This window comes from Lotus japonicus, chromosome 2 (genome assembly GCF_012489685.1).
Source record: "Lotus japonicus ecotype B-129 chromosome 2, LjGifu_v1.2".
Classification (NCBI taxonomy): Eukaryota; Viridiplantae; Streptophyta; class Magnoliopsida; order Fabales; family Fabaceae; genus Lotus; species Lotus japonicus.
In genome coordinates this window covers 23,286,873-23,297,065 of record NC_080042.1, presented here as the reverse complement: position 1 = coordinate 23,297,065, position 10,193 = coordinate 23,286,873, and the positions used below count along the sequence as shown (strand labels likewise).

Sequence of the window (10,193 nt, the reverse complement as noted above, 5' to 3'; positions counted from 1 at the left end):
TCATACTTGAGAAAGACGCAGCAGAAATTATCCTTCTAGAACTGCCATTGACTGCATTGTTGAAGTTTTTGGGTGCTTAGAGGTAAATCCATCTTTCAGAGCAATCAAGGTGATTATAATCACTAATCAGCGTAGAAATATAAAATTAGTACGTGAGGGAAAGAAAATTAGTGAACCAAATAGAAGAATGAAGTGATCCTTGAGAAAGACGCAGCAGAAATTAACCTTCTAGAACTGTCATTGATTGCAATGTTGAAGTTTTTGGGTGCTTAGATTGAAACTCATCTTTCAGAGCTGTCAAGGTGATTATAATCACTAGCAGCGTAGAAAAATAAAATCAGTACGTGAGGGAACGAAAATCAGTGAACGAAATAGAAGGTACATAGTTAACCCTTAGTGTAACAAGTGAAATCAATTGAATTTCTAAACTATATATGTTCTTGATGTATATGATTCTTAGTTAAAAATCTTCTCTCGAGGTAACATTAACTTGATGTATACTATTAGAGAAAAAATTAACTTGACGAAACTGAGACAGTAAATAGAATAAGAATTTGGAATCAAATAGGTACCGTTGAATTGTAGTATAAAATGCGAATCAAGCACAAGTATAAAATGAAATTAAGCATGCAAATTAAGCACAAGTATGAAATGTATTACAAAATAAGATCATAAAGTAAACATTACAACCATATATTCTTGCTACTTCATTGACTTCCTTGGAACGATTTTGTGTGACTTGTCAAATTTAATGGTTCTTCGCACTAAATCCATAGGTGGGAATTCATGCTCCTCTATCACCTTTCCACAAACTATCCCAATATCTGCCATAACACGTGGAGCTTCGTTGGCGTTTCCATCCACATTAACAATTATCACATTGTTTCCCTTCATCATTGCTTTAATATGAACCCTTTTCCACCACATCATACATCAAACAATTGCATACTCAACTATTGTCAGACTATACCAAAATGTTTTTTATAAGGGTGTACTTCTTTAATCCAAAACAGATTGGTAATCCTATTAAAATTGGAGTCAATTCAGTAACAACCACTTCTTTTTCCTCCCCCAAGGATCCACAGAATCCAGTCACCCAATCACACTCATCATCCCTGACAACTCCTCCAAAACCTGACCCTTCATCTTGAAGGGTACTATCAACACTAAGTACAATATGTCTAGGGCATGGAGCTGAGAACTTTGTCATGTTTCTTGGAAATACTCTGTAACTGTGTTAGAAGCAAGGATTAATATGCAAGTGCATTTTAGTTTCAATCAAAAGCGCACCGGTGGCATACTTTCGGAAAATAATTACTTCAGGTTTCAATCAATCCTTGCTAAAAATATCATAAACTTGCAGGGCACAAAATCATCAATCTATTCCAAACAGAGATTAATTGGTGCGGGTCACAAGAAGAATATGGAATCAATCAAGACTATAAGCAAGCAAAAGAAAAAAAAAACATAGAGGATGCAAAATAAAACCCATCTTTCTGGGTTGTCAAGGTGATTATAGTCACTAATCGGCGTAGAAAAATAAAATTAGTTCGTGAGGGAAAGAAAATCAGTGAACCAAATAGAAGAATAAAGTGATACTTGAGAAAGACGCAGCGGAAATTATCCTTCTAGAACTGCCATTGACCGCATTGTTGAAGTTTTTGGGTGCTTAGAGTTAAACCCATCTTTCAGAGCTATCAAGGTGATTATAATCACTAATCAGCGTAGAAATATAAAATTAGTACGTGAAGGAAAGAAAATCAGTGAACCAAATAAAAGAATAAAGTGATACTTGAGAAAGACGCAGCAGAAATTAATCTTCTAGAACTGCCATTGACTACAATGTTGACGTTTTTGAGTTCTTAGAGTGAAACCCATCTTTCAGAGCTGTCAAGGTGAATATAATCACTAATCAGCGTAGAAAAATAAAATTAGTACGTGAGGGAACAAAAATCAGTGAACCCAAATAGAAGAATAAAGTCATACTTGAGAAAGACGCAGCTGAAATTATCCTTCTAGAACTGCCATTGACTGCATTGTTGAAGTTTTTGGGTGCTTAGAGGTAAACCCATCTTTCAGAGCAATCAAGGTGATTATAATCACTAATCAGCGTAGAAATATAAAATTAGTACGTGAGGGAAAGAAAATTAGTGAACCAAATAGAAGAATGAAGTGATCCTTGAGAAAGACGCAGCAGAAATTAACCTTCTAGAACTGCCATTGATTGCAATGTTGAAGTTTTTGGGTGCTTAGATTGAAACTCATCTTTCAGAGCTGTCAAGGTGATTATAATCACTAGCAGCGTAGAAAAATAAAATCAGTACGTGAGGGAACGAAAATCAGTGAACGAAATAGAAGGTACATAGTTAACCCTTAGTGTAACAAGTGAAATCAATTGAATTTCTAAACTATATATGTTCTTGATGTATATGATTCTTAGTTAAAAATCTTCTCTCGAGGTAACATTAACTTGATGTATACTCTTAGAGAAAAAATTAACTTGACGAAACTGAGACAGTAAATAGAATAAGAATTTGGAATCAAATAGGTACCGTTGAATTGTAGTATAAAATGCGAATCAAGCACAAGTATAAAATGCAATTAAGCATGCAAATTAAGCACAAGTATGAAATGTATTACAAAATAAGATCATAAAGTAAACATTACAACCATATATTCTTGCTACTTCATTGACTTCCTTGGAACGATTTTGTGTGACTTGTCAAATTTAATGGTTCTTCGCACTAAATCCGTAGGTGGGAATTCATGCTCCTCTATCACCTTTCCACAAACCATCCCAATATCTGCCATAACATGTGGAGCTTCGTTGGCGTTTGCATCCACATTAACAATTATCACATTGTTTCCCTTCATCATTGCTTTAATATGAACCCTTTTCCACCACATCATACATCAAACAATTGCATACTCTACTATTGTCAGACTATACCAAAATGTTTTTTATAAGGGTGTACTTCTTTAATCCAAAACAGATTGGTAATCCTATTAAAATTGGAGTCAATTCAATTACAACCACCTCTTTTTACTCCCCCAAGGATCCACAAAATCCAGTCACCGAATCACACTCATCATCCCTGACAACTCCTCCAAAACCTGACCCTTCATCTTGAAGGGTACTATCAACACTAAGTACAATATGTCTAGGGCATGGAGCTGAGAACTTTGTCATGTTTCTTGGAAATACTCTGTAACAGTGTTAGAAGCAAGGATTAATATGCAAGTGCATTTTAGTTTCAATCAAAAGCGCACCGGTGGCATACTTTCGGAAAATAATTACTTCAGGTTTCAATCAATCCTTGCTAAAAATATCATAAACTTGCAGGGCACAAAATCATCAATCTATTCCAAACAGAGATTAATTGGTGCGGGTCACAAGAAGAATATGTAATCAATCAAGACTATAAGCAAGCAAAAGAAAAAAAAAACATAGAGGATGCAAAAAAAAAACCCATCTTTCTGGGCTGTCAAGGTGATTATAGTCACTAATCGGCGTAGAAAAATAAAATTAGTTCGTGAGGGAAAGAAAATCAGTGAACCAAATAGAAGAATAAAGTAATACTTGAGAAAGACGCAGCAGAAATTATCCTTCTAGAACTGCCATTGACCGCATTGTTGAAGTTTTTGGGTGCTTAGAGTTAAACCCATCTTTCAGAGCTATCAAGGTGATTATAATCACTAATCAGCGTAGAAATATAAAATTAGTATGTGAGGGAAAGAAAATCAGTGAACCAAATAGAGGAATAAAGTGATACTTGAGAAAGACGCAGCAGAAATTAACCTTCTTGAACTGTCATTGACTGCAATGTTGAAGTTTTTGGGTGCTGAGAGGTAAACCCATCTTTCAGAGCAATCAAGGTGATTATAATCACTAATCAGCGTAGAAATATAAAATTAGTACGTGAGGGAAAGAAAATTAGTGAACCAAATAGAAGAATGAAGTGATCCTTGAGAAAGACGCAGCAGAAATTAACCTTCTAGAACTGCCATTGACTACAATGTTGACGTTTTTGGGTTCTTAGAGTGAAACCCATCTTTCAGAGCTGTCAAGGTGAATATAATCACTAATCAGCGTAGAAAAATAAAATTAGTACGTGAGGGAACAAAAATCAGTTTACCCAAATCGAAGGTACATAGTTAACCCTTAGTGTAACAAGTGAAATCAAGTAAATTTCTAAACTATATATGTTCTTGATGTATTTGATTCTTAGTTAAAAAACCTTCTCTCCAGGTAACACTAACTTGATGTATACTCTTAGAGAAAAAATTAACTTGACGAAACTGAGACGGTAAATAGAATAATAATTTGGAATCAAATGGGTACCGTTGAATTGTAGTATAAAATGCGAATCTAGCACAAGTATAAAATGCAATTAAGCACGCGAGTTAAGCACAAGTATGAAACGTATTACAAAATAAAATCATAAAGTAAACATTACAACCATATATTCTTGCTACATCCTTGACTTCCTTGGAACGATTTTGTGTGACTTGTCAAATTTAATGGTTCTTCGCACTAAATCCGTAGGTGGGAATTCATGCTCCTCTATCACCTTTCCACAAGCCATCCCAATATCTGCCATAACATGTGGAGCTTCGTTGGCATTTCCATCCACATTAACAATTATCACACTGTTTTCCTTAATCATTGCTTTAATATGAACCCTTTTCCACCACATCATACATCAAACAATTGCATACTCTACTATTGTCAGACTATACCAAAATGTTTTTTATAGGGGTGTATTTCTTTAATCCAAAACAGATTGGTAATCCTATTAAAATTGGAGTCAATTCAGTAACAACCACCTCTTTTTCCTCCCCCAAGGATCCACAGAATCCAGTCACCCAATCACACTTATCATTCCTAACAACTCCTCTAAAACCTGACCCTTCATCTTGAACGGTACTATCAACACTAAGTACAATATCTCTAGGGCATGGAGCCGAGAACTTTGTCATATTTCTTGGAAATACTTTGTAACAGTGTTAGAAGCAAGGATTAATATGTAAGTGCATTTTAGTTTCAATCAAAAGCGCACCGGTGGCATACTTTCGAAAAATAATTACTACAAGTTTCAATTAATCCTTGCTAAAAATATCATAAACTTGCAGGGCCCAAAATCATCAATCTATTCAAAACAGAGATTAATTGGTGCGGGTCACAAGAAGAATATGTAATCAATCAAGACTATAAGCAAGCAAAAGAAAAAAAAAACATAGAGGATGCAAAAAAAAACCCATCTTTCTGAGCTGTCAAGGTGATTATAATCACTAATGGGCGTAGAAAAATAAAATTAGTACTTGAGGGAAAGAAAATCAGTGAACCAACTAGAAGAATAAAGTGATACTTGAGAACGACGCATAAGATATTAACCTTCTAAAACTTCATTGACTGCAATGTTGAAGTTTTTGGGTGCTGAGACTGAAACCCGTATTTCCGAGCTGTCAATGTGAATATAATCATAATCAGCGTAGAAATATAAAATTAGTACGTGAGGGAAAGAAAATCAGTGAACCAAATAGAAGAATAAAGTGATACTTGAGAAAGACACAGCAGAAATTAACCTTCTAGAACTGCCATTGACTACAATGTTGAAGTTTTTGGGTTCTTAGAGTCAAACCCATCTTTCAGAGCTGTCAAGGTGAATATAATCACTAATCAGCGTAGAAAAATAAAATTAGTACGTGAGGGAACAAAAATCAGTGAACCCAAATAGAAGAATAAAGTCATACTTGAGAAAGACGCAGCAGAAATTATCCTTCTAGAACTGCCATTGACTGCATTGTTGAAGTTTTTGGGTGCTTAGAGGTAAACCCATCTTTCAGAGCAATCAAGGTGATTATAATGACTAATCAGCGTAGAAATATAAAATTAGTACGTGAGGGAAAGAAAATTAGTGAACCAATTAGAAGAATAAAGTGATACTTGAGAAAGACGTAGCAGAAATTATCCTTCTAGAACTGCCATTGACTACAATGTTGAAGTTTTTGGGTGCTTTGAGTTAAACCCGTCTTTCAGAGCTGTCAATGTGATTATAATCACTAATCAGCGTAGAAAAATAAAATCAGTACGTGAGGGAAAGAAAATCAGTGAACCAAATAGAAGAATAAAGTGATACTTGAGAAAGACGCAGCAGAAATTAACTTTCTAGAACTGTCATTGCCTGCAATGTTGAAGTTTTTGGCTGCTTAGAGTGAAACTCATCTTTCAGAGTTTTGAAGGTGATTATAATCACTAATCAGCGTAGAAAAATAAAATTAGTACGTGAGGGAAAGAAAATCAGTGAACCAAATAGAAGAATAAAGTGATACTTGAGAAAGATGCTGAAGAAATTAACCTTCTTGAACTGTCATTGACTGCAATGTTGAAGTTTTTGGGTGCTGAGAGTGAAACTCATCTTTCAGAGTTGTCAAAGTGATTATAATCACTAATCAGCGTAGAAAAATAAAATTAGTACGTGAGGGAAAAAAATCAGTGGATCAAATAGAAGAATAAAGTGATACTTGAGAAACATGCAGAAGAAGTTAACCTTCGTGAACTGCCATTGACTGCAATGTTGAAGTTTTTGGGTGTTGAGAGTGAAACCCATCTTTCAGAGTTGTCAAGGTGATTGATTATAATCACTAATGAGCGTAGAAAAATAAATTTATTATGTGAGGGATAGAAAATCACTTAATACCCCCTTTTCTTGTGTTATTTATGTGCATCTCAGCAACATGTTTATGCAATGGAACCAGATTAATTGTGGATGAACTTGGTGAACATTTTACTGGTGCAATTGTTATCACGGGAACAAATGATAATGACAATGTGCACATTTCAAGCATGGACTTGGTTGTCTTTAAATCCAAATTTCCAATTAAATTCAAAAGAAAACAGTTTTCAATTGTAGTATGCTTTGCGATGACCATAAAAAAAATCCAAGGACAGACATCATCTCAGGTTGGGCTGGCTTATAAAAAAAAGGCTAAAAAGCACTTTTGGCCCCTGATGTTTCAAGTTTGTGCAAATTCTGCCCCTACTCTATTTTTGTCGATGTTTCTACCCCTCATGTTTTCAAACAGTGCATCGTCTACCCCTCATGTTTTCAAACAGTGCACCGTCTACCCCTCAGGAGGGGTAGACGGTGCACTGTTTGAAAACATGAGGGGTAGAAACATCGACAAAATAGATAGGGGCAGAATTTGCACAAACTTAAAACATTAGGGGCCAAAAATGCTTTTTAGCCTAAAAAAAAATCTCAGGTTGGACTCTTCCTTCCAAGGTCCGTCTTCACTCTTGATCAGTTATATGTAACTCTCTCTAGAGTACGCTCAAGAAAAGGTCTTAAACTTTGTATAATGGATGAGTCGGTCAAACAACAGACCAGTACGATAAATGATGTAGTGTTATAGAAAGTTTTTGAAAATGTTTAATGTATACAACACAATTTCATTTATTTATTTCATTTTCTGTTCATATATTATTACACGGTTGACTTACACATGATTGACTTATTTATAATATAAAAATTACATATATATGAAAACTAATTTATTTATTACAAAATTCCTTCATAAAATTCCGTGCAGTGCACGGGTTATCGCACTAGTTTTTCATATGGTTTTGCTCCATGTTATTGCAATATATTTTATAAAAAGCATAAATGTAATTGCAATAATAAGTCAATATATGAAAAAAAGTGAAATACGTAATAAACACAAGTAAAAAGTGGGCAAAATGGTGAATTCATCAAGCTGTCTACTCTATGCACTCGTTGTAGATCGGCTCGTGACGCTTCGTTCACTATTGGATTGAACTCAATTTTGGATATGTTGTTCAACACTTCTAGATCTCCAAATTAAATGGTCAAATCGTTAAGAAAATCATTACATTAAGAGAATGAGCTTGAAAAAAGATTCACAATCATGCTATTCTTGATGGTCTAATATCTAGCTGTCGGGTAGACTTTGTCCTTTGATATTGATGTGCACTTTGTGATCACAATTACTAATACAACGTAGGGTTTATATATATCGGCAGAAGTCTTTGCTAGTTTTGAAAATGCATACAATTGTTACAGTGGATCTTCAAAAATAGCTTTCGATATACTTATCAGAAACTCCCTTCGATATCATTCTCTTGAATGCTGGTGTATAAAGGATAACTAGGATTGCAGTTTTGGTAGTTTTGTGCTTCATTCACTGTTGATTATGGACCTTTCTCATGTACTAGATTCATGGCACATGATCAAAAATATATAAGTAAATAGAGACGGAGTACCTTTTTCTAGCTTACCCTTTCCAAATTGCCTATAAATTTCTTGGTCTATTTCAATTTGGTTGTGATAAAGTCTACTTTGGTGATATTGTTAAAAATTTATCTATAAAAATAGCTTGCTTTCTTTTCAATTTTTCATTCACTGATGGATCACATCTGCAGAAATGAAGGCGGCACTTCCTCTGCTGGTCGTATTGCAATTCAATCATTCTGTTCTCCACAGTGTAAATATGCAAACAATGTGAGTTAATATTCATTTTCCTTTGTGCTTTTCATATTGTTTGAACTATGTTTCTTTGTTTTTGAACTGTATGTTCTTTTTTAAATGATTTCATATACTCTTACCTCTTTAGGAATTATATCTGATGGAAGATCCTCCATGTGATCCTTCTTGCATCTCAGCTGTTGATAACTGTTCTTCATTCATTAATGTTGGATTTTTTCTAATGTGAAATAAGTTGGTGTAGCTTGGTTATTGCAGGAGTGGCATATTCTTTCCTTTATTAGGTCACTAAGAGGCATGGCCCGTTCTTCAAATGTTGTTGTTGTTGTAACATTTCCACCTTCACTTCTATCTCCATCTTGTTCAAAAAGATTGCAGCATATGGCGGACACCTTGCTATCTGTCAAAGCAATTCCAGGTTCATAATCAACTTTTATATTTTATGCGCTTATTATTTAACAACTAGCTCAAATTTCACCACTAGAATTTTTGTTTCAGATGAGGACAAGGAACTGGCGAAACTCCTCACTGGTTACCAAGACATGGTTGGGTTTTTAAATGTGCATAAAGTTGCACGGTTAAATACACAGGTTATAATCATGCTTCATTTTGATTTTATTTAGTCCTTTTATGTACACATGCTACTAGGAGTTTACAATGTGACTTGTTTGCAACTATTAACACTTTACATCCATTTATCCCGTTATATATGTTTCTCTATCCTTTTATCTATCTCTCTCTCTCACGTACACACTATATACTTTTAATATTACTTTGCCTGAGTTATTAATTTATATCATAATTGATTTTGATGTTGGTGCATCTCATATTTCCCATCTACATTTTTGTAAAGACAAGCAAATTGGAAAATTTTATTGATGAACAGTGGATTTCTTGAAGCTTTGATCTATCTGAACAAGCTTATGTTGTTGAGTGTCTGATTTTCAACTTGCAGGTTCCTGTGATTCTTGAGGCCACAACATTCTCAATAAAGTTACAGAGACGGAGGTTTTTGGTTTTAGATTGTCTAAACCAAGCCCCGGTTGAAGGTTCAAGCGGGAGTTCGTATGGCACATCGGGTGGCTGTTCTGGGTCAACTAAAGCTGGGTCACTTGATTTTTAGATTATACCTTGTTTATCACTTAAAATTGCACCACCATATAAACCCAGCAATAGTCTTAGCTCGTGAAATGTATTCTTTTACTAGCATTTTTGTTGTTCATTTCTCTTTGTTCTTTTGATAATCAACATGTTTTACCATCGATTCATCTCCAATGTATAGATACGTTCTTTAAGAGAGAGCATATATGAAGCACTGATTCTTACACGACACTACAATTCTTACACGACACTATACTAACACCCCGAAATGGCAAATCTTAAAAAACTAGAACATTAGGACACCGCTTCGGACAAGTTGTCTCTTTACAAAGAAAAGATAAAAACAATTTCCTAAACTCTATTACAACAGCTTAACAAAAAAAATTGAGACACCCTTTTATAAAGTAACCACATTGTCTGAAAAAAGAGTCAATCTATCTACTAGTTTTCCTATCCTTTTTTATCATCATTATTGAAAAGTATATAGCCTTTACCTCAAATTAGCAATTTCTTCCATTGTATGACTTTTAAAAATATTTTTTTTAAACTAAATTAGTGTCGTAAATGTGTTCAACTAAACGAAAAGTG

At 34.4% G+C, this 10,193-nt stretch overlaps 1 protein-coding gene across 1 annotated transcript; it reads left to right on the top strand.

Annotated features, from left to right (window-relative positions):
- Positions 1-8,426: 8,426 nt before the first annotated feature.
- Positions 8,427-9,695, top strand: LOC130736250 (elongator complex protein 4-like). Its single transcript, XM_057588092.1, has 5 exons — positions 8,427-8,522; positions 8,635-8,695; positions 8,749-8,922; positions 9,003-9,094; positions 9,460-9,695. The coding sequence occupies exons 1-5, from the start codon at positions 8,427-8,429 to the stop codon at positions 9,625-9,627; spliced, it is 591 nt and encodes a 196-aa protein (XP_057444075.1). The 3' UTR covers positions 9,628-9,695.
- The last annotated feature ends 498 nt before the right edge of the window (positions 9,696-10,193 follow it).

Bases quoted from the DNA above. Each gene is read 5' to 3' on its own strand.
- LOC130736250 (XM_057588092.1), top strand. From the start codon at position 8,427: ATGGATCACATCTGCAGAAATGAAGGCGGCACTTCCTCTGCTGGTCGT. The intron at 8,923-9,002 runs GTTCATAATCAA...TTTTTGTTTCAG, and splicing joins ATCTGTCAAAGCAATTCCAG to ATGAGGACAAGGAACTGGCG. The intron at 9,095-9,459 runs GTTATAATCATG...TTCAACTTGCAG, and splicing joins TTGCACGGTTAAATACACAG to GTTCCTGTGATTCTTGAGGC.